This window comes from Cryptococcus neoformans (genome assembly GCF_000091045.1).
Source record: "Cryptococcus neoformans var. neoformans JEC21 chromosome 4 sequence".
In the NCBI taxonomy this organism is placed as follows: domain Eukaryota; kingdom Fungi; phylum Basidiomycota; class Tremellomycetes; order Tremellales; family Cryptococcaceae; genus Cryptococcus; species Cryptococcus deneoformans.
The window spans coordinates 1,023,619-1,047,500 of NC_006686.1; the positions used below are offsets into that span (position 1 = coordinate 1,023,619).

At 50.0% G+C, this 23,882-nt stretch overlaps 10 protein-coding genes across 11 annotated transcripts; 5 read left to right on the forward strand and 5 right to left on the reverse strand.

Moving 5' to 3' along the window:
• Positions 1-223: 223 nt before the first annotated feature.
• CND03690 (thiosulfate sulfurtransferase, putative) lies at positions 224-1,772 on the forward strand. The gene is made up of 5 exons (XM_570619.1): positions 224-408; positions 522-720; positions 773-862; positions 927-1,073; positions 1,143-1,772. The coding sequence occupies exons 1-5, from the start codon at positions 292-294 to the stop codon at positions 1,610-1,612; spliced, it is 1,023 nt and encodes a 340-aa protein (XP_570619.1). The 5' UTR covers positions 224-291; the 3' UTR covers positions 1,613-1,772.
• A 251-nt stretch (positions 1,773-2,023) lies between these two features.
• On the forward strand, positions 2,024-2,890 carry CND03700 (protein transporter, putative). The gene is made up of 4 exons (XM_570193.2): positions 2,024-2,243; positions 2,328-2,406; positions 2,484-2,613; positions 2,716-2,890. The coding sequence occupies exons 1-4, from the start codon at positions 2,219-2,221 to the stop codon at positions 2,788-2,790; spliced, it is 309 nt and encodes a 102-aa protein (XP_570193.1). The 5' UTR covers positions 2,024-2,218; the 3' UTR covers positions 2,791-2,890.
• On the reverse strand, positions 2,735-3,934 carry CND03710 (protein-tyrosine-phosphatase, putative). The gene is made up of 5 exons (XM_570191.2): positions 3,720-3,934; positions 3,535-3,665; positions 3,395-3,476; positions 3,291-3,344; positions 2,735-3,236 (listed from the first exon to the last, which is right to left on the reverse strand). The coding sequence occupies exons 1-5, from the start codon at positions 3,924-3,926 to the stop codon at positions 3,072-3,074; spliced, it is 639 nt and encodes a 212-aa protein (XP_570191.1). The 5' UTR covers positions 3,927-3,934; the 3' UTR covers positions 2,735-3,071.
• A 194-nt stretch (positions 3,935-4,128) lies between these two features.
• Positions 4,129-6,126, forward strand: CND03720 (hypothetical protein). Its single transcript, XM_570620.1, has 5 exons — positions 4,129-4,590; positions 4,640-4,709; positions 4,752-5,187; positions 5,246-5,740; positions 5,793-6,126. The coding sequence occupies exons 1-5, from the start codon at positions 4,213-4,215 to the stop codon at positions 5,821-5,823; spliced, it is 1,410 nt and encodes a 469-aa protein (XP_570620.1). The 5' UTR covers positions 4,129-4,212; the 3' UTR covers positions 5,824-6,126.
• A 421-nt stretch (positions 6,127-6,547) lies between these two features.
• Positions 6,548-10,187, forward strand: CND03730 (conserved hypothetical protein). 2 transcript variants are annotated; one of them, XM_024658490.1, is made up of 12 exons: positions 6,548-6,934; positions 7,004-7,057; positions 7,123-7,252; positions 7,321-7,721; positions 7,789-8,087; positions 8,142-8,543; positions 8,598-8,876; positions 8,930-9,198; positions 9,259-9,363; positions 9,409-9,696; positions 9,766-9,881; positions 9,933-10,187. In XM_024658490.1, exons 3-12 carry the CDS (start codon positions 7,206-7,208, stop codon positions 10,133-10,135), a joined length of 2,409 nt encoding a protein of 802 aa, XP_024514343.1. In that variant the 5' UTR covers positions 6,548-6,934; positions 7,004-7,057; positions 7,123-7,205; the 3' UTR covers positions 10,136-10,187. The 2 variants fall into 2 exon arrangements, with proteins under 2 accessions (XP_024514343.1, XP_024512782.1); XM_024657041.1 differs by having other exon boundaries at positions 6,548-7,057.
• Positions 10,188-10,431: 244 nt separating this feature from the next.
• CND03740 (aldo-keto reductase, putative) lies at positions 10,432-12,004 on the forward strand. The gene is made up of 5 exons (XM_570189.1): positions 10,432-10,792; positions 10,847-10,941; positions 10,996-11,069; positions 11,121-11,781; positions 11,846-12,004. Exons 1-5 carry the CDS (start codon positions 10,636-10,638, stop codon positions 11,918-11,920), a joined length of 1,062 nt encoding a protein of 353 aa, XP_570189.1. The 5' UTR covers positions 10,432-10,635; the 3' UTR covers positions 11,921-12,004.
• Positions 12,005-12,045: 41 nt separating this feature from the next.
• CND03750 (GrfA protein, putative) lies at positions 12,046-16,957 on the reverse strand. The gene is made up of 5 exons (XM_024657042.1): positions 15,627-16,957; positions 15,268-15,573; positions 12,988-15,215; positions 12,410-12,931; positions 12,046-12,355 (listed from the first exon to the last, which is right to left on the reverse strand). The coding sequence occupies exons 1-5, from the start codon at positions 16,594-16,596 to the stop codon at positions 12,278-12,280; spliced, it is 4,104 nt and encodes a 1,367-aa protein (XP_024512651.1). The 5' UTR covers positions 16,597-16,957; the 3' UTR covers positions 12,046-12,277.
• Positions 16,958-17,178: 221 nt separating this feature from the next.
• Positions 17,179-20,481, reverse strand: CND03760 (conserved hypothetical protein). Its single transcript, XM_024657043.1, has 14 exons — positions 20,355-20,481; positions 19,426-20,303; positions 19,247-19,374; positions 19,136-19,197; positions 19,013-19,082; positions 18,938-18,962; positions 18,830-18,887; positions 18,688-18,775; positions 18,557-18,644; positions 18,420-18,494; positions 18,240-18,365; positions 17,949-18,193; positions 17,772-17,877; positions 17,179-17,712 (listed from the first exon to the last, which is right to left on the reverse strand). Exons 1-14 carry the CDS (start codon positions 20,410-20,412, stop codon positions 17,359-17,361), a joined length of 2,361 nt encoding a protein of 786 aa, XP_024512785.1. The 5' UTR covers positions 20,413-20,481; the 3' UTR covers positions 17,179-17,358.
• A 110-nt stretch (positions 20,482-20,591) lies between these two features.
• On the reverse strand, positions 20,592-21,582 carry CND03770 (hypothetical protein). The gene is made up of 7 exons (XM_024657044.1): positions 21,470-21,582; positions 21,362-21,367; positions 21,127-21,169; positions 20,995-21,070; positions 20,896-20,933; positions 20,822-20,834; positions 20,592-20,748 (listed from the first exon to the last, which is right to left on the reverse strand). Exons 1-7 carry the CDS (start codon positions 21,474-21,476, stop codon positions 20,734-20,736), a joined length of 198 nt encoding a protein of 65 aa, XP_024512784.1. The 5' UTR covers positions 21,477-21,582; the 3' UTR covers positions 20,592-20,733.
• A 432-nt stretch (positions 21,583-22,014) lies between these two features.
• On the reverse strand, positions 22,015-23,802 carry CND03780 (conserved hypothetical protein). The gene is made up of 6 exons (XM_570635.1): positions 23,624-23,802; positions 23,441-23,565; positions 23,111-23,382; positions 22,671-23,062; positions 22,331-22,620; positions 22,015-22,275 (listed from the first exon to the last, which is right to left on the reverse strand). The coding sequence occupies exons 1-6, from the start codon at positions 23,768-23,770 to the stop codon at positions 22,113-22,115; spliced, it is 1,389 nt and encodes a 462-aa protein (XP_570635.1). The 5' UTR covers positions 23,771-23,802; the 3' UTR covers positions 22,015-22,112.
• Positions 23,803-23,882: the final 80 nt, after the last annotated feature.

Sequence of the window (23,882 nt, forward strand, 5' to 3'; positions counted from 1 at the left end):
ATATTAATAAGGAAGAAGGAAGAAATTTGTAATTAAGCGATAACCATGGATGGCGTGCCATTTTGCAGCCGGTTCCGAGATAGCCGGAGGGCCGAACACCGTAGCGTACCGACCGGGTTCGGTCGGGCGCACGGCGGGGCGCGAGGGGGGGGGGGGGGCGGGGTGGTTGAGGACCGACTTGTGGGATTGCTCATACACGATCACTCACTACTGTACGGGTGCTGCATATACTCGCTTATCGCCCCAATACTGTACTGCTGCATCCACAGCTCCATTTTACACCGAACCATAATGAGACTTCCATCTATCGCAAACCCCTATCTCAGGACAGCAAGGAGTTTTACAACCTCAGCTCACCTCAGAGTTCCCCTGCTGCTCACCCCAAAACAGTTTAATGATCTTCCCAAGGTGAGCATCCGTCCCCAGACTGCGACTTCTTTTCTGCATTAGCTGCATCCATGGTGAATTCGAGGGTCCAACGATGCTCATTCTGCTGACGCCGTGCCGCATTCACTTATCAGCAAACTACTCTGCCCCTCGACGCCACATGGCATATGCCCAATTCTCCTCGCTCGGCGTTGGCCGAGTATCTCAACGGCCCACGCATTCCCAATGCTCGGCGTTTTGACCTGGATGAGGTAGCCGAACTGTCAGTCGGCAAGAACCCTTTGAGCTTGACTCATATGCTGCCCAGTGCTGAGAGATTCAAGAAGGAACTTGGTAAGCATCGCATTTCGTTGTTTCAGCCACTATGTCTCTGACAGGCCCAAAGAGAAGCTTGGAATTCACAAGGATACACACGTCGTTGTGTACGACACCATTGGTATCTTCTCATCTCCTAGAGCATTGTATACGTTCAAAGGTACGGCCGTATCATATATATATATATACTTATGGGACGCAGAGCGAGAGCTAACAGGAAACAGCGTTCGGCCATGACAAAGTCTCGGTACTTGATGGAGGACTTCCTAGGTGGATTGAGGAAGGTAATGAAGTTGAGATGGGCGAAGCGGGCGAAGTCGGGTCGAGCGAGTACCCCAAAGTCCAAGGTCCTAATAAAGATTGGGTTCGATGTGCGTTTGTGTTTGTGGCCCATCTTCTTCCCATTCTGTCACTAACCTGCCTATGCCTTTTTTTTTTAGCCTACGAAGAGATCGTATCCAACAGCCAGAAGCCCCTTTCGGACCCCACTGCAGAAATCGTGCTCGATCACCGGCCTGCCGCGCGCTTCCTGGGTATCAACTCGGAGCCTCGACCCAATCTCCCTTCAGGCCATATCCCCAACTCTCGTTCTCTCCCATTTACCCATTATCTCGTTCCTGCCACTGACAAAAAGCCCTTCACGAACTACAAACCGGTTCCCGAGCTGAAACAGGTCCTTGTGGACGGTGTAGGAGGCGAGGCAATGTGGGATGATATTGAGCGCAGAGACAAACCTCTTGTATTTAGCTGTGGGAGCGGTATGACAGCTGCAATCGGATGGCTGGCCAACGAGCTTATCAGAGAAACGGAGGGAAAGGCACCCAAGTCAGCTTTGTATGATGAGTCGTGGACTGGCTATGCCTTGAGAGAGGATAGCAAGATTGCTAGGAACGGGCATTTTAAGCCATGACCCCAAACGATGCTTGGAAAATACATGGTAAACGTGTAAACATAGCGAATGATTGCCGAGTTGACAGGGAAAGAATGCGAACTGTATAATCACATGAACGGTGAAATAATGATAGGAATTAGTTGTTATTATTGCCAGTAAGTAGAAGTATAGATAACATTTGGCCTTATGAATTGTTGAGTAATAGATTCTTCTCGTCCAGCAGCCAGTAGTCAGAATAATGAGTATTCTGATGAATGAAATGAAGCCGATAAATAGAGAGATACTCTGTTTGTTGTATATGATGGATAATTGACGAATAGCAAGTTAAATAATGACGCTTGAAGATGCTGTAGTTATTAATAACTATCATCCCGTTATTAATATTTTTGCCGGCGGAATCAAAAGCTACTTTCGAAGTTTGATATACGCACTAATTAAACTTGACCGGCGTGAAGACGTCTTTCACCGCTCCTCCCACCACCGACCACGGCTCGATCCATAACATCGAACGCCATCTTACTCTGAAAACTTTGGGTCTTCTCCACCGCCAGTTCAGTTACCGCATATAACACTCAAGACAATTCAGCAGGGGGGTACCATTTTCATTAAAACTACAAAGCTGCAATGAGTTTTCTTTTCGGAGGCAACAGTATGTTCTTTACACACTTGTGATTTTGGGGAGACTCCATAGCTCCGCCGAATCTTCTTGAAAACTGATCATTAAAACCAAAAGACCGATCTGTCGAGGGCTCTGTCGACCCCGCCAAAATAGAAATGGCCGTCGCTGAGCTCGATATGATCACAGATGTCTTGTACGTTCCTTTTCCCCCATTGGAGCTGCCTTCATGTTAGGTGATCTGGATACTAACTAGGAATATCGGCACTGTAGCAACCGTCTTGTCAACTCATGTCACACTAAATGTATCTCTTCAACACCGCTCAACCACCGATACGCTGAAGGGGATCTTTTGAAGGGCGAAAGCGTGTGCATCGACCGCTGCACTGCGAAATTTTTTGAGGTAAGTCTCTCTACCAAGTGACAAGGTGAAAGCCGATTATCCATTTCAAGTACTGCCTTCGATAATATAGGGAAAAGTCTTGCTGACAAACGCATTTTCTAGGTAAACAAAAAGGTTGGAGAGAGGATGTCTGCTATGGGCAGTGCGGCTCAGGCCACTGGAAGTTTCGGGAGGTAAGGAGAGACGGGGACTTGCACGTATGAATGGCAATATATCTCATGACTGCATTTCTATAACACGTATGAGGTTCGAGGCGTGCTCAGTCACCAGATGACACTTTGGCTTACGCGCGGAGCCGAATTGGAGCCGAGTTTGGAGGTCTCCCCACATGTGAACTCTAGCCAACGCTGACACGGAGGATTGGGCCCAAGTCATTGTGGGCTTCACGGTGGAGCGAGCGACGATGTGGAGTGTGAATCCCAGTTCGCAATGATATGGCGGCAGACCCCGCCAGTCTTCTAGACAATTGATTGAGTTCTGCCATTCGTGTCTGCGAGTAACCCTGCTCCCCCACTGGATGATGCCAATGCCTCGACTTGTTGCGGGTCAGCTTCATCGCAAGCCAGCCACCATGAAGGCCGATATTGGGGGGCTGGCAGGTTTATCAAATCTGAATCGAATAACTGTTCGGATATGTCAGCCTCTAAAACCGCACCGCAAAAGTGACCAAGTCATACCTCTATATACTGTTCATCGACGTAGCGGTGCTTGCTTCCGGCATGAGCACGGTACTGTAGGATAAATTAGCGTCGTGGCGATTTGAGCATATCCAACGACCTACCTCCATGAGAGCACTAGCAAAGTTCCACCCTTGCATCATTCTCAGCGCTCCTACAAGACAACCAGTTTGATGCACCCCCAGCCTTTTAATTGTAGCGATGCATTAGAGATTGGTGTCATTGGGAAAAATGCGAAACTTACGGATCGATGAGTAGGACGGGATGCGCTCTTGTATCCAAGATGTACGCCTCGAGAGCGGTTTTGATTATTTCATATCTGACAGGTCTCCAGTCCGTTCCCGGGCGGCGCCAATGGGTGAGCCCTAGATGGACCTACACCAACTGAAATCAGCCAGGCTTGCCGGTGCAAGAAGGAGGACGGCATACAAATGAAATACCTGTTGTACGGACGAATTGTAGAAGAGGCTTGATGGGATGTTCCGGGGTCAGGGAAATGATGGTTTTGAGATTGAGGCCGGCAAGGAAGGGCACTTGCGACGGAGTGGGACTGGCGGAGCGGTAGACGCCTGGCTCGACTATGGAGAAGAGGGCGGGGACCTGGACGAGGGGCTGGGGGGGGGGCTTGTTTGCCATGGCAGTCGGCGGCGTATGTATGTATGGTGAGGTTATGATCTATATGGCGCCGCTGAACACCCACCGGGATCGGGACAGTGAGCGTGAACGGCGCGTTTTTCGAGGCGGGGCGGCGCCGGCCGGGCCCAGATCTTCAGCTGGCCGCGGCTGTGTTCCGCGTTCTTTGTTCGCGTGTTGTTTGTTCGCGCTCGGACCTCTTTTTCTCTCCTCCCTCTAGTCCCTCCTTTTCCGCTAATTACGCACCGTCCACCTCCAGCTGGCCCACACTCTTTACAGTCCCTCCGGCATGCACCTCAGCGCCCTCTCCCCCCTCCTCCTCGCCCTCGCCCTCGCCAACGCCGACGCCAACGCCCAATCCTTCGTCCCGGCACATCCTCGGAGACACCATGCCCGCGCCCTTGCAGTCGCAGACGCCAACCGCCCCCTCCTTCCTCGAGCGGGAGCCGTGGTAGACAATGGCACTCTTGCTTCCATCGCCGCAGATGAAGCCGCTGCTTCCTCCACCGCAGCGACATCAACGACAGCGATCCTCAGCAGTGTCAGCAGTGTCAGCAGTGGCATCAGTGCCACATCGAGTAGCACCCTCGCCAGCTCAGCCATCAGCAGCGCATCGTCAAGTGAGACATCCAGCTCGATCATGACCACCAGTGCTGTGCAGAGTAGTGTGAGCATCAGAAAATATCACTAGGCGCCCTCTGCTCACATTTTTTTAGTCCTCGGCGGCGGTCTCCTCCACGACTTCGAGCGAGGAAATGGTACCTTCCACCACCTCTTCGGATATCGGTATGTCTATGCAAGATTGCAGCACCTGCTGACTGATTGTAGAGAGCTCGACTTCGATCTCGTCCACGGAGATTATCCCGAGCACGACGTCGTCTACTACTTCTACTAGCTCGGTCGTTTCTTCCACCAGTACGATCATCTCACAGACGGATGTTACTTCTTCCTCTTCCTCTTCTTCTTCTCCAATCTCTTCCACCGCTGCTCACTCTACAGTGGTGCTGGTAACCACTGCCTCTCGCTCTGCAACTCAGTCCTCTACAGCATCGGCTACCTCTGAGGCGGACAGCTCGTCTACCAGCTCATCTGGGCTCAGCAAATCGGCCCTCATTGCAATCATTGTCGTCGCTTCCGTTGTTGGTCTGGCGGCTATTGGATGGACAGCTTTCAGAAAGTGGAAGTTGAGACCGCGCAACAGGTTTGATTCAAAGATGATGCCCATTGATTTCTCGCCTCAAAACGACACCATGGATGACGACTTGTAAGTGTGACATCCATGCGGCATATGATCATCCTAATTTTTTTTCTTTTTTTTTCAGCTTTGAGAAAACACTTGAGCGAACGACTTCTCAGACTTCGGCGAACCGTCAACGCCAGGAACTCGTGGCTCAACTTGATGATGATCCTAACCGTGTCGCCGGTGTTCCTGAACATGATTTCACTGCTGGGGCGGGTGTTGGCGCTTACGGATATCACCACGATCAGTATGCTGGTGAGCAGTACGAGTATGACCAGTATAACGCTGGATACGACAATGCGTACGAGCATGCTTATCCGCCCCACCCATCTCATGCAATGCAGCACGGATACGAGTATGGTCAAGACGGTGTCCTTCAACAACCAGCTACCGCAGTAACCACTGACTCGGAAGGCTACGCGGAACTACAGAGAGGTCCTAGTATTGGAAGCGGGAGCGGACATGGGCATGGCCAAGTGCCAGTGATGAATGACGCCGGGGTGCACCCAGGGGAATTGCAGTTCCCTGTTGCCGATACGTATGGGCTTGGAAGACCTACCCATGGGGCCGATGGACCGTAAGTCTGATTTGGATGGAAGATTAATTAATGCTGATGGAATGGCTACTAGTTATGCCCAAGCTGCCAATTTCCGGTATTAGATTGTCGTTTCACCTTACGCTCGCTGGACGAGCAACAATTTGGACCTTACTTTCAGTGCTTGAATTGGAAAGGCTGCGGTGCTAATCTCGCCCACCAAGTTGTGATCTGCACATAGAACTTTGCGCACTCGCCCCCTACACTTCCCTCCTTTTGTACCGTTGCGTATACCGTACCATCTCTTTTACATTATATCCCGTCTCCTTTTCCGATCGTGACCATTATCGTCTACAGTTTTATGCGTTTTAGGTGTAATCCAAACAAACGTATGTCTGGGTAGCTTGTATTCATGCATATAGAACAACTTATTCCTCCTCCCCCTGCAGTAGTGACAGAGCCACAGTTTGCCTGGTCTAGTTCCAAAGACGATTTAGCAGGCAGAAATGACTATTGCCCGCCAAAATATGTCGTTGTCGGGATAATAATTACATAATCTTGATTCTTTGTGTTTTTGGGCGCGTCGGCAGATTTAGGTTTGGTGTCGGTCCGACATTGTTTCCGGTATCCACCTGGGAGGTGGATACTGTGTCCTATTGTTCGGAGATGGATGTCAGCTGTCACTCACTGTACGTAGTTCACGTAGGCCAGGTTACAAATCACTACGGCTGCCGTATCTCCTGGTACTGTGTATGCAACTCTCCTGCAGCCGCAATAGATAGGCCATTAACAACCCACCACATTACAGCAGAACCCCTGAGAGATAATTCATTGTTTGTATCCCACCTCTCGCGGACACTCCGACCCATACAGCCCGCTTCAAAAAATAACCACAATTCTTCGTTCCTTGCTCAGCGCATAGCGAGCTTATAAAAGGAAAACAATGCCATTCGTACCAGGACCCCGAAGAGCCGCAAAGGATGAAAATGGAGACAAAACGTATCTCTGTTCATGGGAGGGTGAGTCCGACACCTTCCGACTTTACAAATAAAAAGGGGTCAACGAGCGAGGTAAATTCCACACCTCGGTGGACACGCCTCAAGCCTCAATGATCAAACCAACAAGGATCCGTCTTTCTACGACCTGGTGTCATATATATATCCCTTCCCCTCAAGCTTGAGGATCAGGCTTATCAGATACTATCTATCACTTTCTCGCCCGTACATATCCCGACCTGTTTGTGCAAGAGTCTCACGAAAGCACGAAGAGGAACAAATGTGATGGACTGACAGTGTCCCTTTGCAGGATGTACAAAAAAATTCGGAACTGCTGGGCATGTTCGAAGGCATGAGAAGACTCGTAAATATTATCCCTAGACATTGCTGGTGTCCATACAAGTAGCTGATACGTGACTCAAATCGCAGATATCGGCAGTACCCCATACTCTTGTCCTTATTGTAGTAAAAGCTTTGGCCGTAGTGATGTGCGTGCAAAGCATGTGAGTACTATGCATCGTGGGGAGGAATGCGGAGAGAGTGACGGAGAGTCTCCAGCGTACGTATTACCTTCTCTTCTCAAAAAGTTGATAGAATTTGATGCTTATTTAGGCACATTGCGTACAGAAAATCAAGGAGGCTTTCATTTGATTCAACTGCCTCTAGCCGCAAGCTTTCCTTGTCAAGCATCACTACCGTTTCCGAGGCCCCGCCTTTGTCAAATGTTATGCTGTCAGGTCCCTCACACTTGCTCCCTCCTTTACACGGTACTGGTCTTCCAATTGACCCCTCGGAAGACTCTGATCCAGGAAGACTATCTGGGGGGGTGCAAAGCATTCTGGGACTTGACACCAATTTGCAAAGGCAGCAACATGGTATGTTCCAGAGTAGCCCGTCATCTTCAAATGCACCCTCTAGGGCCACTCCATTCATGGGACAAAGTACACCAGGTAGCGGGTTCATTGACCCCGCCAACTTGAATGTCGCTTCTTCTTCGACAATTAAAAATTTGATTGATATTCCAAATGGTGTGTTGTCTTCCTTTATAGAGTTAACCGTCTTGCATGTCCCGGGAGCTTAATATCGTACTCGTAGATGACATCTTATCCACTCCTACAATCCCCTCCCACCCAGAATTATTAACATTTGATCCGAGCTGGGAATGGTTCGGTAATTTGTTTGGCTGGGGATCTGACAACAATATTGATCAGGATGTTGGTCTTCAGAATAGCATGTTTGAGAGCAATGGCGTGGGACCTGCGAGCTCAACTGATACACTCAGTGCTGCATGGCTACTATGCACAACACCTAGAGCTGGCAGCCCAGTAACAGGTGAAGCTGTTAAAGCCCAGGGGATGGCAGACCCATTCGGAAGAAAAGATGACACGCCCTGGGTAGGTGATCATCTATTAATTGCTGATATCGTTTAACCACCCATCATCATTCAGCCCAACGTATTTAAACCCAACGTTCCAGACCGTCCCCTGACCTTGGGAGATGTCAAGGCCTCCTCAAATATCCGTCCCCCTCGCACAGGACCGAATTCTATCAGTGAAGCTTCCCGCAACGCCATGCTTTCACTCATCTATCTTTCTCATCAACCACATTGGCTCATGCCGGATATCGATGATTTTCCTGATCATGACACTTTGTCAGACTTTGTGGATTTATATTTCGAAAAATTCCATCCGATGTTCCCTATTCTCCATAAGCCTACTTTTTTGGAAAGCGACACGCCTGCAGTATTGCTGTTATCTGTGGCAGCAATCGGGGCTACTTTTGCAGACCTGAAATACCGACCACTTGCAGTGGCACTTTGTGAGCTAGTGCGGAGAATGATTGCCTGGATGGTAAGTGACACCCTTAGCATGTGATCGTTGCTCATGAACATGATCGATTCGTAGAGAGGCAGCGACCAGCGGGCGAAATTTGACCGCTATGCCCTAGCTGCATTTACTCTACAAACGGCCCTTGGTTTGGCTTGCGGTTCCCGCGAAATGTTTTACCATGCCGAGATCTTCAGATGCAGTATTGTCACCACTTGCCGAAGGTTACATCTTCTAAGAGGTTTGGATACCGCTACGGATGAGTTGTATAAAAGGACAGAACATCCAAGCAACGAAGAGAGGTATAAAGCATATTTGAAGGATGAAGAGATGAGAAGATTGGGATGGGGTGTATATGTCAGTCCTCCATTAAGTCTTAAGCGTTTAAGATCAACTGAATAGTGTCTTAGTTTCTTGACGCCCAAATGTCGGCAATGTTGTTGATCCCTCCCATCTTCATGGTAAACGAAGCCCGCATCCATCCACCAACAGATGAAGCCTTATGGGAGGCCCCCAATGCAGAAGCATGGGCATCAGTCATCGCCAAGGGAGAAGCTCCTGACCCGAAACTCCCTACGCCAAGGTTTCTGAAGCTGTTAAGTATGTCTATGGCTGGACAGGATGGGCAGATTGCCATGTCTGATTTCACTGTGGGGATTGTGACGTACACCATTTGGAGGTGAGTATCCCTGTTGGGCTGTGTGAATAACATTCTACAACTCACAAACGATACGTATAGGCTGCTGATGGACCAGCGCTTGCTACAAAAGGCGATAGGGCTGGGCCTTTCAGAAAGCGGCATGGATCTAGCGAGTTACCCTGCGCAGACAGATATCTTTGATACGTAAGTGAATGAGCTATGAGGCAATGCTTACTGGCCTTACCTTAGACAACCAGGGTACCTTCTCACACGCCTTGCGACATCCACATTCCCCATCCGGTCCCCTAGCTATCTGCGCCTGACTCCAGCAGCCCTTTATCACCATGCACGGTTAATATTCACCCGTCCAGGACTTATCCAGCGGATAAAACATGTTTCGGGCAAATATGAGCCCGATATGACTGAAGAAGGTTCGTTGTCGTGGCTTAAGACATGGCTAGCAGATGGGTCGGAGGTGAGAAGAATAATATGGCACGCCGGTGTTTTGAGTGAGCTCATGGCGGAGAACCCGAGAGGGTAAGTATCAAGTTTCAATTTTACAGCAGTTTGGAAGATCTAAAGGTCACAAATCGACGCTTTTGACAGGTCAATTGGAGAGTTAATCTGGACGTTTGACTGTGCTCTCTTATTCTGGATTGTCTTGAAGCATGCTCCTCAACAACTTACTTCTGCTTCACCAGCTGCCTTCTTTGCCGCCAACTGTCAGTACCAATCTGGCTGTCATATATATCTGCTGATTCGCGTTCTGAAAGGGCTCTGCATAACCCCGCCGGAAATGTGGATCTCCCACGGTGGCCAGATAACCTTTCCGCTGCTCGGTTCATCTACCACTTGGACAGTGAGCTCTATGCTGAGAATATTCATGGACAGACTGCACAAAATGCCTTGGGGTCTAGCAGTACAGAATCGTCTGGTGTTGAACAAGCTGTTAGAAGCGGAAGGTGCCGGTGACTGATTGTCTAGATACTACTCGTCTAGATACTACGTGATAGTCAATTGTATTTAAGGATGTTTATTCGATCTATCAAAAGTCCATGATTGCACTGACTTATCAGTTCTGGGATCTAGATCATACAGGGGAGTCACTTCAGGAACTCGCTGCTTGAGACTGGTGTACGTACGATCACGCCGTATCTGACAAACGAACTGTTGTTTTCATTCTCATAGGTGTCGAGCCTGGTCTTCCCTTTCAAGTTTCGTTGTAAATGTGTGCCATCAGGCGTTGCATAGGCTCACCTGATATATGACGAGGTACGTAGCAATAAATAAATGCACACAACACTGTTGTCACTATTCCGACCCCGCCGTCCGCCGCCGTCTTGCGCAATTCATTTTAGCCACATATACCCGAGCTTTGCCGCCATGTATACGTAATCACCCGAGGGGCCTTTTACGTGACGTAATGTGGTTAGTAAAGATGCCCCGGACGGTCCGGGAGAACCGGGCCGTGAGGAGATGTCGGGGCTTAGTTATTGTCCGAGAGTCGGAGGGTACTTAAAGCTATCCCGCACTCCCACTTTCACAATTCTCCCCATCTTCAACTCGTTAATCATGTCTGCCCCAACCTCTTTCAAGCTCAACACTGGTGCTTCCATCCCCGCTATTGGTCTCGGTAAGTTCGGCTGTCTTGCGCACTCAGCCTCACCTGCTAACTTACCACCTCTAGGCACCTGGCAGGCCAAGGCTGGTGAAGTCCGCCAAGCCGTCGCCCATGCTCTCAAGGCTGGCTACAGACACATCGATGGTGCTCTCTGTTACCAGGTAAGCATATAGTCCGATGGATACTTTCTATGCAAATTCTGATCCAATCATCAGAACGAAGACGAAGTGGGTCTTGGCATAAAGGACAGCGGTGTTCCTCGATCGGAAATCTTCTTGACTTCCAAAGTGTATGTCAACCCAGTTCAATCTCATCGTCTCATGAGCTTACCGTTCTCTAGCTGGTCCTCTTACCACGATCGTGTCGAGGAGTGTTTGGATACTACTCTCAAATCCCTCCAGACCGACTACCTTGACCTCTACCTCATTCACTGGCCTGTGCGTCTTGCACCCAATGGCACTCACCCTCTTTTCCCTGTAAAGCCCGATGGCTCTCGAAACCTCGACTGGGACTGGGATCAAGCCAAGACCTGGGCTCAGATGGAGGATGTGTTGAAGAAGGGCAAGGCGAAGGCCATCGGGTTGTCCAATGCTGGTATCCCCATCATTGAGCACATTATTAAGACTGGCAAAGTAACCCCTGCCGTCAACCAAGTTGAACTTCACCCTTACTGCCCTCAACATGCTCTTCTGAAGTACTGTAAGGAGAAGGGTATCCTTCTTGAGGCTTATTCTCCCCTTGGTTCTACTTCATCCCCCTTGCATGAGGACCCTGATCTCCTCGCTGTGGCCAAAAAGCACAATGTCCCCACTGCCACCGTGCTCATCTCCTATCAGGTCAACAGGGGTGTCGTCGTGTTGCCCAAGAGTGTAACTCCTGCCAGAATTGAGAGCAACCTCAAGACCATCAAGTTGGATGAGGAAGACATGAACAAACTTGACAAGCTCGCTGAAGGCGGTAAGCAGACCCGGTTCACTGCTCCTCCTTGGGGTTCCGACTTTGTAAGTCATTCTTGAGACAGATGCGATGCGTTTATTGGTGGCATATCTGACTTGCTTGATTTAGGGGTTCCCTGACTGGTTTGGCCCTGGTAACAAGGATGCACCAGAGGGTGCTCGCCTCTTGGCTGGCAAAGCTTAAGTGTTTGGGGTTACAATGTTTGAAGTAAAAAAAGTGGTCTTGTCAGAGACATCAAATAGATTTGTGGTATGCAGATGCGTATTGTCCAATTACTCGTACAGTTTTATACACAAAATCTGCTTGTTGCAGGCCAGGCCATACATGCTGTTGGCAATCGTCAACGCCTCGGATATCATCAGGCTATTCTACTACTGTTACAGATAAAAAAAAAGAGTACACAAGTCTACCTCAAAAGGGTCGTTAACCTGAAAAATCGTAAAGCTATCGCATGAAATTTCATAAAAAATGATAGACGGGCCAACCGTATCCCTTGCAAATATCCATTTCTGATGATTACTAATCCATTCCACCTCAATATCACCGCCGAGCAGAGTTGATTGCCCTACACCATTGCAACGTATTTTCACGAGATGTTCCTCTAAAATAATAAATCGACTAGCGCCAAGTCAGCGTCTATTGGCAACATATCTGGCATATGGCTCGACTTACGTTATTATCCACGACCCTCAAGATATTGCCAGCCGTTAAGCTAGCAGGTTCCTGCATTGTGGCCATCCTCAATACGTTGAAAACGTTCACATGCCCGTCCCACCCTTCTCCCCTATCTGTCGCCAGCACCATCATATCAGAACATAAAATCAACATCACTTCTCTCTCTACGGATTCTGGCATGACATAGTCAACTGGGACAACGGCCTTGCCGGGCATGATCGTGTGGTCCCCATCGCCTTTGACCACAGTCTCACACTCTACAAACGTAGAAGCTTTTTTGACGATACGAGACAGTGTAAGTGGGCCTTCCATGACAAGGCGACGATGAGGCTGAACAAGAGGAGAGCGCCCCGAATTTGTGAATCGTTTTTGCCAATCGAGAAGACGCAATCGAGAATCGGCGTCACGCTTTTCCTCGTTCATGAGTGAGGCAAGGCTAGAAATTTCAGTGAGCGCGTCATCCAGAGCGTCTCGCAGACCGTCAGAGCGGGCAGGCGTGCACATGGCAAGTTCAGTGAGCTTTAAAAGAATCAGCAAAAGATTATCAATCTCATTTATATATAAAAAACACTCACAAGCAGCTTGTACCTAGGAACCCTTTGAATCGGCAAAAGCAGATAGCTTTCCAGACTGATTTGGGAATGCATGGGGTGCTCCCTGGCCTTTTTCAGGAAAGCCTTGACTCGTTTCCTTTGACTCGATGACATAGATTGCCCGGAAGTTGTTGGAACTGCTGATGCTGACAGCGAGACAGCGCCCATTCCAGCAGACAATGCGTTCACAGAGGCATTTGCGGCTGACGATTTGCCCGAGAATGCAGGGGTCGAGCTACCAGAATTTGACAATGACCAAGTCTTCATTCGAGCCAGTGCGTTATCGAAATTCGTGATATACGTGGAATACTGCTTCATGTAGGCAATGTAAGTCCTAAAAACTTCGCCGACACTGTATGCAGTGTCGATAGACAAAATGCCCTTTTCGTCATCCCCATTTTCGATCAACTGTTTCAAAACCGTTTCCAAGGCGGGCAAGAAATTATCTCGATGAATGGCAAGGATGCTCTCCACGCCGCCAAACACGATTTTGCGCTCAGCAGCAGGGATAACAGTCTCCACAACGGATTTGCTTTGGTTGACAGGTTGGGAGGCTGGTCGAACGTAGATGGTCACCAATTCACCTAGATTCCGAACATAGGTCCTCTCGGTTTCCCATATCTCATGGATACATCTTGTTCGCTTTGACTTGTCATTCTTGAACTTTTTGCCGGATAAGGATGGTTCTCTTTCACCAAATTCTTCTGAATCAGCCGCCGGCGAATCTCTAGAGTCTCCGCCTTCAAGAGTCGGCCGCCTAGCCTGTCGAACATTGATAAACGAATCCCGATTTGAGGATAAGGGGGAGCCCGGGTGTTCGGAGGGAACGGTAGAGCCGGCGTAACTGCTATCCGCACTGCTATTACCCATGACTGTGGACCCATCACGAGGCATAATTGAACGCCTGGACAAGTCGTGGAGATCACGAAGAATAAGCTTTATAGTTTCAAGTCCCCTGGTATACCTTTCTTCATACTCGGTATCCGTGACGGGAGATCCAACCATAGGCTGGGCTGGGGTGTAAGGTAGTGCTGTGGTTTGGGAAGTGGGTGCTTCAGTGGCTAGTTGCGAAATGTTATCTGCACTACCTGCGGTCGAGAAGGCAGACGTAGGGATCTGGACATTGATTGAAGGTGGCCCATCAATCGGTAAGAAACTCCGCCTCTTTCCTCGCAATGCCGACCCGAACCCAATCGAAGCAATTGACATGGGAGACGGCTGGTATGGCAGCCCCGATATAGGCATTGTCAATGCCGAGGGTGTTGAACAGCTGCTCATTTGGCCAAACTCTGACCCCTCAAAGTCTGCTATCTTCCGGCTTGGCAATGTGGCTGCGGACATGGTGCTAACCATTCCTGGGCGGATGGTGACATGTTGTATAGGCTCGGAATGTTGGTGACGAATGGGAGGAAGGGGCGGGAGGGACTTGAGGTTGTCAGAGGCTGAAGCGGCGATGGCAGCTACTTTTTCCTTATCCGGTCGAAGTCGATTCATGGACATTTTACGAAGGAATCCCCATCTGCCAGTCTTAGTCGGTGGTGTAGTGGTTTTCGGAGTAGAAGACTTGACGAGTTTTCCTGGATGGATCTGAGGTTCCTCGTGGTAATTACCCATCGCGCTCGCAGCCCGCCGCCCTTCTGTAGCAGAACGCTCAGCGATCACTGGACGCGGCGGTGTAAAATTCGAAGTGGTGTTCGAAGCCGATTGGTCGAGAGATCTTAGGAGTGCACCCGCCGAGCGCATCTTTCGCAAGCCGCCGTGAGATTGAGGCGTCTCCGTCACTGGTCCAGGGGAAGCCAAGGCCTCACCATTTGCATGAGTTTCGGGAAGAGGAGCGGAATGGAGGTTGTTTTCGGCAATTGAGCTCAAAGCCGACACAAGATATGTTGACTGGGACGCAGAAGAAGAAGCAGTGCCAAATGATTGGTCGAGGTTGGGGGTAGATGACGAAGCCGAGTTAGGTTCTTGGTCAGAGCTTTCCAAAGATGCCATAGAAACCGGAGTGCGAATACCATTATTGATGGAGAGATGTCGATGATGGGCATTTCGTCTCCTCGAGCTGGACGCCGTCATCGGGAAGGGACCTTCCAGGATAGGAGGCACAATCTGAGCCCATTCAGGGGTGAAAGGATTCCCATCGACCTTGAGCGTCTCCAACTGATTCAAAAGACAAAGCCATGTTGGTAAACACACCAGTTTGTTCCGTCGGACTGATAGATATTCAGCACTATCATTATTACAAGGAATCGTATTCTTACTTACCACAGATGGTATGCAGGAAACATAGGTGGCACAGCCCTTGTGGTAGAACCGTAAGTCCACATCCGTCTACCACGAGTACTCTCAAAGCGGTCAGATTTCCCATCCACTGTGGGAGAAGTCTCAAAGGGTTTTCCGACAGGTTGAGCTCTTCCAATGAAGTGCAACACTGAAGTGAATCAGGTAAACGAGCCAGATTATTATCGGACAGGTCCAATACCACCAATGACGGCGCAAGTACCGATAGCAAACGTGGGAGGAGATCGAGTATTCGTCGTCCACATGATGGTAGAAGAAGATGTGTCACGCCTGATCAACAGAATCAGCAAATGTCATATCATGGAAACACGATTTGTACTTGCCGGCCAGAGAGCAAATCACGCTATCACCAAGGGCTTCCGCGCCACCCATTGCCTCAATCTTCTCCATATTCAAGAGCTTTTCTCTACCTTCCTTGATCATCGCAAGGGCTTCAGGCTCAGCCTGCTCCTGTTCGTAGGGCAACGTAAAGTCATCATACGCATAGTGATACGCCGCATCTGGCAGTGGAATCCGACTGGACGATGCAGCCGAGTTGTCCGTAGACACTGAAGCTGCAGTGAAAGCCGATGATGCCGAGTCGCTTCGTAAACGGTTGACGATATCGCGTTTCCATGGTCTATGTGTAAAGGAATGTGAGGGTGAAAGGGGAGGACGAATCTGACGAGCATGGGATTGATCTGCGTTACTACGTGGGATGGGATAATCGGCAGCCATACCTGGCGAATCCGAAGAGTTGTATCCATCTGGTACTTGGGGAAGGGGTGGCGGGGGAGTATAGATGTGATCAGAGTAGGTGTGGTAGGAAAAGGCGCCGGAGCCGGTAGACGATTCGGCCGAGGAATATGTAGTAGCGCGACCACTTGTCGAGCGCATAGATAAGCTAGGTTCCTGCTCACCCTTGGCATCTGCCATACGGGAGGAGTGGCCATATGTCGTCGTTACTTGTGGGCCGCCAGCCACGGAATCGATGGTCGAAGCCGTCACAAAGCTCAGGGTGGGATCCCTGTCCGGCGAGTCTTCATCAGCTTCAAAGTCGGCGGCCGAATACGCGTCAAGATCCACGTCGAGCTCTTGGTCTTGTCCCTGGGCCTCGCGCTGGCTGGGCGATGCATGTGGAACGGGGTCTGTATACTTGCGCGGCGGATGTGTTTGATCCCCATGTCGGGGGTGGCTGTCGTAGGAATGGAGGGAAAGCGTGCGCGGTCTGTGGCGGGCGGAGGGAAGGGAGGGCCCAGCCAGGGGAAGCTGTGGCGACGGCATGGGTTGGGGGTTGTATGGGCGATACAGCATCGGCGAGTCCTTGTTTACCACCAGCGCACCGTGGACGTGCACCGCAAGCGGGTATTAGGTAAACCACGTCCGGCGGTCCGAGCGTGCACGCGCGCCCACCAGATACGCAGTGTATCGACTCTGCTGTCCGAGCCACCCCTGCACGGGAAGAAAAGAGCGGCGAGCGTCTGGCTGCTGGTCCAGCCTGCGAGGGAGCAAAGATCACTGTCTGCGCGACACGACGAGTGGTCCAGTGCGAGATGACGGTGGTGTGGAACGAGCGTGGAGGTTGAACAGCGGTGGCGGCAGGGAGGAGCGCTGCTGCAACTGTGGGCGGAGGCGGCAGGGAGGAGAGCAGATGGAGTCGACTGGCGCGCGCAAAGGGCTGCTCAGCGTGGAAAATTGAGATGTGAGGCGACGGGCGGGCGCAGTGACGTGAGGCACGCGGGCCAGGCCCATCACAGTTAGATAGACTAATAATAACACGCCCCTTAATTTCATTCAGTTTACTGCTGTTATGTTTTTCCTCTGTATCTTTTGCTTTCGTAATTAAGTTAGATTAAACTTTTGATCATCACCAAATGCGACGTGAATTTTACATCTGAAACGAGTACGCATGCATGCTGATAGCAGTAACGGTATATCCCTCGTCTAGTTTTCTCATCAGCTCTCGAGCACTGGACGGAGCGACGGCGCGTCGCGCGATGAGATGTGACCATTTCTCTTCCAGGCTATTCTCACTCCGGTGCCTTGTCACTCCCGCTGCGCGCCAGAAGTACGACATTATGGCAACTCTTGCCTTTCTTCAATAGCCTGTTCTCTCACATCCCACTTGCCGTCTATCCCAACCACACCATGCACACCCAAACCCAATCTCTCCCTAACTCTTTCTACCGCCCTGACCCAGTTCGCCTTCCAGACAAGCACTGCACTGAGCACGCTCGCGTACCCTAGGGCGACACTGAGACCCAGCCAAAGGCCAATCAGGCCAAGAGAAAATGTGGGTGTGAATGCAAGCCATAGACCAAAAGGGAGGCCGATGATATAATATGACGTGAGGTTGATCAGGGCGCCGGTCGTATGTAGTCCGAGTGAACGAAGAATGGATCCCGATGTTGCGGCTATACCATCTGCGATCTACGCACCGCCGTTTTTAGTCACGTACCAGTGGATCTGAGGATCAAAGAAATACATACTTGGAAAAGGGCGATATAAGGCATGACGGAAGCCACAAGTGCTACAACCTCGGGGTCATTATTGAATAAATAACCCCAATTAGTCCTGAATATAATACAGATCGTGCTTGAGGCACTCCATCAGCCTACACACGCCTCAAAACGGACTGACCCTGTTCACAAGAAAGATGCGCTCACCTGTTGACCAACGCAAATGTCACACTCAAGAACAAACAGGTCCTACTAGCCCACTTGGCTTCCCAGTCTCTCCCCGCCCCCAACAAGTTCCCTACCCGCACTGCAGACGCGATACCCAGACTCGCAGGAACTTGGAAAAAGGTCGAGGCAGTGGAGAGAAGAACTGACTGGGCAGCAAGCGTCGTTGGGCCAAGAAGAGATGCGGCAAGGGCGCACGCCTCCCACGCCCACCACTCTGAAGAAAGCTACATCGTGTTAGATAGGACTAGCCATTTAGAGTTTGAAACATACCATGATAGTTCCTGCCAGACCTAGAGAGGTGACTGTACCAAGTTTAGAGAAAGCATACTTGAACCGTATAGGGTGGAAAGCTTCGCGAGGCCCACAGAAAACAGCCCATAGGGACGAAATGACAAACTATATCAACGAGATGTCAGCATTATAGTTGTATCGGGAGCCAAGCAAACGAACAGCGAGATTGTAGCTCATGGCAGTAGCAAACGCTCCGCCAGGGAAACCAAGACGAACTGGCTCTGGACCCCAGACCTTGCGCGCAAAGTCAGCTGAATTTTCCCTGGTGCATTCAACTTGTGAAGATGACAGCTTACCAGCAACCAGTTCATAAAGAGGTTGAGAGGTGCAACAAAAAATAATGTATATGTCGGGACATGCATGAGATTTTGTGCTTGAAGATACCTTGAACAGCTCAGCTCTCTGAATCCCGTATGCTCCAACTCACTTTTTTACCAGTACGTTGCCTCCGTACCCTGGAATACCAATAGAGAGCCATCTAAGATAGACGCCTGCACTGTGGGAAACCTCTGGCTCTGGCTCAAGCTTAGCTGAAGCAGAACTAATGCATAGACGGACGGCATGCTTACCTTGCCCTAGAACAACAAGGATGGGAGAGATATTCCACCACAAAAGATACATCGGGATCTATCACATGTAAGCTATCCAGGCAAATGAGGTAGAGGGCTTTGATTTACCATAGAGAACCCCATTACAATGAACCTGGAACGCATGCATAAGCGCTATAACCAAATGCGCAGACCATCACTTACATTCGCTGAGTCCAGAGACCCACCCGCGAGGGGTCTGATGATGTCCAAGCGGCGGGGAGAAGAGTATCCACTAGGTTCATGTTCAGTTTGCATTGTGGTGCGACGACTGGTATAATAACTCACAAGCAGTAGCAAGTCCCTGTAGAATAGAGAAACAAGATACGGAGGCGGTCATTGATGCCAACCTAACAAGAGTCAGACTGGTGTCTACACACTATTTGTCCAAAGACTCACGAAGATGCAGCCAGCTCAGTTGTTCCCAGGTGCCCTATCGACACCACAGAGGCAAGGACTAGAGACCACTCCGCAGCCTGGGTGAAAAAGACCGGCAGCGCAGAACGCAGGATGATCGGAAGCTCAGCCTATCATAGTCAGCTTCCATTAGATGGACTCAAGGAACAAATGACAGTTACCTTGATAGCTTTTGTCCTATCTCTCACTTCTGTTCCATCCTCCCCTACCGGAAGTTCCAGATCTTCGGCGTCAAGCTCTTCCACCGGGTCCAAATCCATTAGCCCTGCGTCTCCCACCCTACCACTGCCTGCGAAAACGCCCGTTCCACTCGTTGCTAGTAACCCTCGAGCAAGGTCCCCTCCTTCATCCTCGTCGGAAGACTCATCTGCTACACGCACAGTTTTGCTGCGAAAAGGAGAAGTGGGAGAAGAGTACGGAGAGGATGTGTATGACAGCGGACGTTGGCCTTGAAAACGGCCCCTGTGAGTGGAGGTAGAATCTTCGTCGGATGAGTACTGAGCAGGGACGCCATGGGGTTGAGCGACATCTCCATCTCTGTTTTTACGGCCGTGCTCGCTTTCACGGCGAGGTGGCGTGCGGGCTTTAGACCTTGATCTACTGTTGCCTGCGCCGAGGCCATCCACCGACGAGACTCGCCGCGAACCCTCGTACGCTCCCAGCGGTGCACTCGCGGCACCATATGACCGTCTAGCTGTCCTTGACACACGCCTCTTCCAATCATGGTTCAAGAGACTGGTACGTTCTCCTCGCTGGCGATCGGTGTTAATACTATCCTCGTCATCTTGGAATATGAGTGGCTCGTCAAGAGAGGCTTCCTGGATGGTGCCTACCCCTGGTGCGTGATGGGCCGCGAGCGTATGACCAGTTGTAGATTTGTCTAAATCATCGTCGGAGCCTTCCGCTGGGTGCGGATGAGAGGGAGAGGGCTGCTGTGCATAGTTATTGTGGTGTGGCGGGGAGTGTTCGCCTGCTACGCGATGTGGGTGTGGATGGGTGCGTGATCTGGAGATGAGGTTTTCGAGGTTCGACTGGAGGGCTGCGGGGCGTGGAGTGAGAGAAGTGGCGGGGGCTGGAATTGGAAACTTACCGTATGGGGAAGTGGAGAGGGAGGATGCGATGGCTGCCGAGTGAGGGTAGTTGGACATGGCTCTCTTGCACCTGCTGGTGATTGTAAATGGTGAATGTAGATGTGGAGCGGCTCAAGGTCGCTCGCTCCACACGAAACCTCCTCGCAGCGTCCACTTCGTTTATTATCTCGTCACTCGGCGTAGCCCTCGCAACTGCTGGACAAAGCCCGCGGCGTAGTTTTCTTCTTTATGCAATTGCTACAACAAAACTGCATGTACGTTTCGAAATGCATTATGCATAGGGAATATACAACAATCTCAACCCAGAATTGTACATCTGCTCCCTACTCCATTTCATACATTACTATTGCAGTATTCCTCGCCGAACGCGCCCTACCATTACTTCTTGTTTTTCTGCGCACAAACTCAGCTCATGCTTGCTATTGGGCTGTACGTTGGACATATCATCCCAAAGCAAGAGACTTACGGGGTTCTCCGGACTAGACATTGACTGCGTCAGTCGAAAGATCTCGTTCCAAAGATGCGCGAAAATAAACTTACGCGGTCTTCCAGTCAGCAGCAACCTTCTTAAAGTTTTCCTGTTTATAATGCGTTTAAATTCCGTCTTTCCGTTTTCAAGTATATAGCGCGTCGGCTTACCTTGTGGTCAGCCTTCTTGCCAGACTTCTCCTGCTCCTCCTTGAGCTTAGCAAGTTGAACCTTCATGTAGATGTTGCTACATCCACCATTAATACGCGTCCGCGATGCATGAAGCAACTATACTGAACTCACTAGGCAGAGGGTTGTCCGGATCTCTTCTTGCCGCCGGTCTTAGCTGTTGATATAGTGGATGCGCGGATGGGCGTTAAGGAAGAAACAAGGAGGAAGAAAGATACCGAACGCGTCAAAGTCAATAACAATCTCACATGGTGTCTCAGGTGTGCGGTCCACGCATAGTGCATTGGTCTTCTGCAGTCTTAACACCGCGACATGCCCAAAAATGGAGGCAAAAAACAAGCAAACTTACCTTTGGCTATCACACAGGAGATAAAAAATACATCGTCAGCACCCTGTTCGGCTACGACGCGTTGCGCCCAGGTGGACATCATCATCCAGAGGTATGCACTGCACTCACGAGCCATTTTGTCCTAATGAAAGTTGTTCTTGTAGACGTAAAACGCGAAAAGGAGTTATATGGGAATATACGGTCAATTAATGTAAGAGTGAGAAAAACGGAAAAGAGGGGGGAAGAAGGGGAAAGAGGGGTGGGTTTATATGACACCGGGAGAGACGCGTTTGGCCCGGGGAAATTAGAAATAAAGGGTCGTCACGTGATTCTCAATTGTTTTTTATATCGTTACGTGGAAGTTGTTGAATTGTTGGTCGTTACGTGGCTTTTGCTTCCCGTCACTTTTTTTTTGTTAGCTTAATATTATTAAGCTTCTTCTAATTTTTTTACGTTATTACTATTCACGGCGGCACGGAATTAGCAGCGACGACAACATCATCGATCACGATGATTATTTATTGTCATCAACATACGTACGACTTGTTGTACGTCCCGCATGACACTTTTGTAAAACTCCTCGCAACGGCCGTGCGTGTACACTGGCAATTCTCGAGTACTTTGTTGGGCAACCAAGTGTAGCTATATGCCCAACCAACTTGTCATTATTCATTGTTAGTTGTTTAATTAATAGCGGTAGTTCGTCTAGGACATCCATGCATCATTGAAGACGCTGTATAGTACATACAATTCGACTAGGCACGACCACCCATTACTGCATCTTGACATCCTCTCCATCCTCAGGCCTAGGCGCACCTCTTTCAACGCTGTTTACGATCTCCCTTCGGACTTCCGAGGAAATGGTGGGGTGTGGTCGAGCGCGAATAACGTCCAGCAACGCATCCTTCTGGTCCGGTGTTAAATCAGACGCATATCTGCAGGCTATGTCAGCAATAGAAAGATGTGATACGCGTCAAAAATAGATCTAACCGTTGCACAAATACCAGTAAACTCTGATGCCACAAGACCGGCAGCTTATCCTCCCCATCCTTACTTCTCGGCGAGTTTGCCAATCTGATGAAGTGGAACACCAACGCATCCACTACTTTGTACGGAAGCGCGTACTTTTTGTCAAGGAGGATGCGGATGAAAAGCGAATTAGGTCCAGAGTAATCCATCGATGCAAGGCGGAGAAGGGCCGCTGCGGAGTGGAGAACAGGAACAGACACCTTGGAAAGAACGGAAGCGAATATGGCGGCTTCTTTCAGCGAGCAGCCCGTCTAAAAGAGATACATCAGCTTGAAATATTAGTTAGGAACATTGGACACACCTCGCAAAGCGGGAACAAGATGCCTTTAAAGAAGGCAGCCGGTTTGTAGAGTCCCTTCTTGAGCGCCTCGTAAAGGTGTACGTTCAGTTTTCCATTGTTCATTCTCATATCCTCCCTACATTTGTCCAACAGAACCCCTTCCAAGAACACTCGAACTTCTGTTGGCTTCAAATTAGAGACGAAGATCTTGGTACAAGCAAAAGTGGCATGGGGGGTCCACTCTGTCGGTTTTGTGAGGGCAAGGAGTTGTGCCCAATGGGGAAGGGAAGGAAGAATTTTGAGGGCTTTGGGTAGGGGGCCTGACTTGTAACGAGACAAAAGAAAACCAACTTTGCTGTAAACTTCAACAACTTTGGGATTAAGCCCTTTCCTGGGGTCGGGTGGTCCTTCATCTATACAACATCAGCTACAACTTCAAGGGCATAAAGAAAAAGGCTCACGTTCATCTACCACACCTCTGCTTACCGCCCCTCCCTGCATTTTGCTAAAGATCATGTCTGCCAGTGTCTTTGGCTCTCCATCTTCCTCGCCTTGATCTTGTCCCATTGGCGCAGTGCCGCTACCCCTGTTCAAAGCATCGAGCGTAGCATGGTCCGCAGGGTCGATATGCAATTCGGCGTACTCCTCGCCTCCAGAAATCTCGCCATCTGAGAATTCCTCCTCCTCCTCGTCATCGGAAGGCAGTTGAGCAATGTCTCGCGGACGTCTTGACCTAGAGGTAGAATATTGAAATCAGCAGAGTTTTACTCAGAGCAGATGCTTGTTCTCACGGTTCAGCTTCTGCCTCGTCTTCATCTTCCCAATCATCATCCTGTCCAAGCTCTCGAGCAACTTCTTCCTGCTGGTCCCTTGCAAGATCCAAAATCTTCTTTGACATCCTGGCATCTTCGGCTTTCTGTCGATTTGCATCAGATTATTTAAGCTTACTCGGCAGATATCCGACTACAACTCACAGGCTCATCATCGTCGGCCTCCTCCTTCTTCGCCTTTCTTTTCCCAGGCTTGGTTACACGTCCAAACTTGCGGATGGACTCATCCCCTTCAAGCTCAAGGTGTAGGGGGTCGTGGCGTGGCTTGGAAGGTTTGATAACTCGGGGCATCGTTCTTGTACTGAAGGCGTATGACTTTTTGTTGAGGTCTGTAAACGACCGACCAATATTTTGAGGAAGCAACTTTTCAGAGCCGGCACGGATCACGTGACTTTCACTGTCA

Excerpts from the sequence above, each read along its gene's own strand:
- CND03690 (XM_570619.1), top strand. The coding sequence starts at position 292 with ATGAGACTTCCATCTATCGCAAACCCCTATCTCAGGACAGCAAGGAGT. Across the intron at positions 409-521 it reads AGTTTAATGATCTTCCCAAG|CAAACTACTCTGCCCCTCGA; the intron begins GTGAGCATCCGT and ends TTCACTTATCAG. Across the intron at positions 863-926 it reads AGCATTGTATACGTTCAAAG|CGTTCGGCCATGACAAAGTC; the intron begins GTACGGCCGTAT and ends AACAGGAAACAG.
- CND03700 (XM_570193.2), top strand. The coding sequence starts at position 2,219 with ATGAGTTTTCTTTTCGGAGGCAACA. Across the intron at positions 2,407-2,483 it reads GATATGATCACAGATGTCTT|CAACCGTCTTGTCAACTCAT; the intron begins GTACGTTCCTTT and ends TCGGCACTGTAG. Across the intron at positions 2,614-2,715 it reads GCACTGCGAAATTTTTTGAG|GTAAACAAAAAGGTTGGAGA; the intron begins GTAAGTCTCTCT and ends CGCATTTTCTAG.
- CND03710 (XM_570191.2), bottom strand. The coding sequence starts at position 3,926 with ATGGCAAACAAGCCCCCCCCCCAGCCCCTCGTCCAGGTCCCCGCCCTC. Across the intron at positions 3,666-3,719 it reads GTACAACAGGTATTTCATTT|GTCCATCTAGGGCTCACCCA; the intron begins GTATGCCGTCCT and ends CAGTTGGTGTAG. Across the intron at positions 3,237-3,290 it reads TCGATGAACAGTATATAGAG|TTATTCGATTCAGATTTGAT; the intron begins GTATGACTTGGT and ends ATATCCGAACAG.
- CND03720 (XM_570620.1), top strand. The coding sequence starts at position 4,213 with ATGCACCTCAGCGCCCTCTCCCCCCTCCTCCTCGCCCTCGCCCTCGCC. Across the intron at positions 4,710-4,751 it reads CACCACCTCTTCGGATATCG|AGAGCTCGACTTCGATCTCG; the intron begins GTATGTCTATGC and ends GACTGATTGTAG. Across the intron at positions 5,188-5,245 it reads GACACCATGGATGACGACTT|CTTTGAGAAAACACTTGAGC; the intron begins GTAAGTGTGACA and ends TTTTTTTTTCAG.
- CND03730 (XM_024657041.1), top strand. The coding sequence starts at position 7,206 with ATGCATCGTGGGGAGGAATGCGGAGAGAGTGACGGAGAGTCTCCAGC. Across the intron at positions 9,364-9,408 it reads CAGACAGATATCTTTGATAC|ACAACCAGGGTACCTTCTCA; the intron begins GTAAGTGAATGA and ends GCCTTACCTTAG. Across the intron at positions 9,697-9,765 it reads ATGGCGGAGAACCCGAGAGG|GTCAATTGGAGAGTTAATCT; the intron begins GTAAGTATCAAG and ends CGCTTTTGACAG.
- CND03740 (XM_570189.1), top strand. The coding sequence starts at position 10,636 with ATGTCGGGGCTTAGTTATTGTCCGAGAGTCGGAGGGTACTTAAAGCTA. Across the intron at positions 10,793-10,846 it reads CATCCCCGCTATTGGTCTCG|GCACCTGGCAGGCCAAGGCT; the intron begins GTAAGTTCGGCT and ends TACCACCTCTAG. Across the intron at positions 11,782-11,845 it reads CTCCTTGGGGTTCCGACTTT|GGGTTCCCTGACTGGTTTGG; the intron begins GTAAGTCATTCT and ends TGCTTGATTTAG.
- CND03750 (XM_024657042.1), bottom strand. The coding sequence starts at position 16,596 with ATGCTGTATCGCCCATACAACCCCCAACCCATGCCGTCGCCACAGCTT. Across the intron at positions 15,216-15,267 it reads TTTCCTGCATACCATCTGTG|TCCGACGGAACAAACTGGTG; the intron begins GTAAGTAAGAAT and ends AATATCTATCAG. Across the intron at positions 12,356-12,409 it reads TGAGGGTCGTGGATAATAAC|TCGATTTATTATTTTAGAGG; the intron begins GTAAGTCGAGCC and ends ACTTGGCGCTAG.
- CND03760 (XM_024657043.1), bottom strand. The coding sequence starts at position 20,412 with ATGTCCAACTACCCTCACTCGGCAGCCATCGCATCCTCCCTCTCCACT. Across the intron at positions 19,375-19,425 it reads ATAGGACAAAAGCTATCAAG|GCTGAGCTTCCGATCATCCT; the intron begins GTAACTGTCATT and ends TGACTATGATAG. Across the intron at positions 18,366-18,419 it reads CCATGAGCTACAATCTCGCT|TTTGTCATTTCGTCCCTATG; the intron begins GTTCGTTTGCTT and ends TCGTTGATATAG.
- CND03770 (XM_024657044.1), bottom strand. Across the intron at positions 21,071-21,126 it reads TCCGGACAACCCTCTGCCTA|CAACATCTACATGAAGGTTC; the intron begins GTGAGTTCAGTA and ends TGGTGGATGTAG. Across the intron at positions 20,934-20,994 it reads GCAAGAAGGCTGACCACAAG|GAAAACTTTAAGAAGGTTGC; the intron begins GTAAGCCGACGC and ends CATTATAAACAG.
- CND03780 (XM_570635.1), bottom strand. The coding sequence starts at position 23,770 with ATGCCCCGAGTTATCAAACCTTCCAAGCCACGCCACGACCCCCTACAC. Across the intron at positions 23,063-23,110 it reads CAGAGGTGTGGTAGATGAAC|ATGAAGGACCACCCGACCCC; the intron begins GTGAGCCTTTTT and ends GATGTTGTATAG. Across the intron at positions 22,621-22,670 it reads TCTTGTTCCCGCTTTGCGAG|ACGGGCTGCTCGCTGAAAGA; the intron begins GTGTGTCCAATG and ends TATCTCTTTTAG.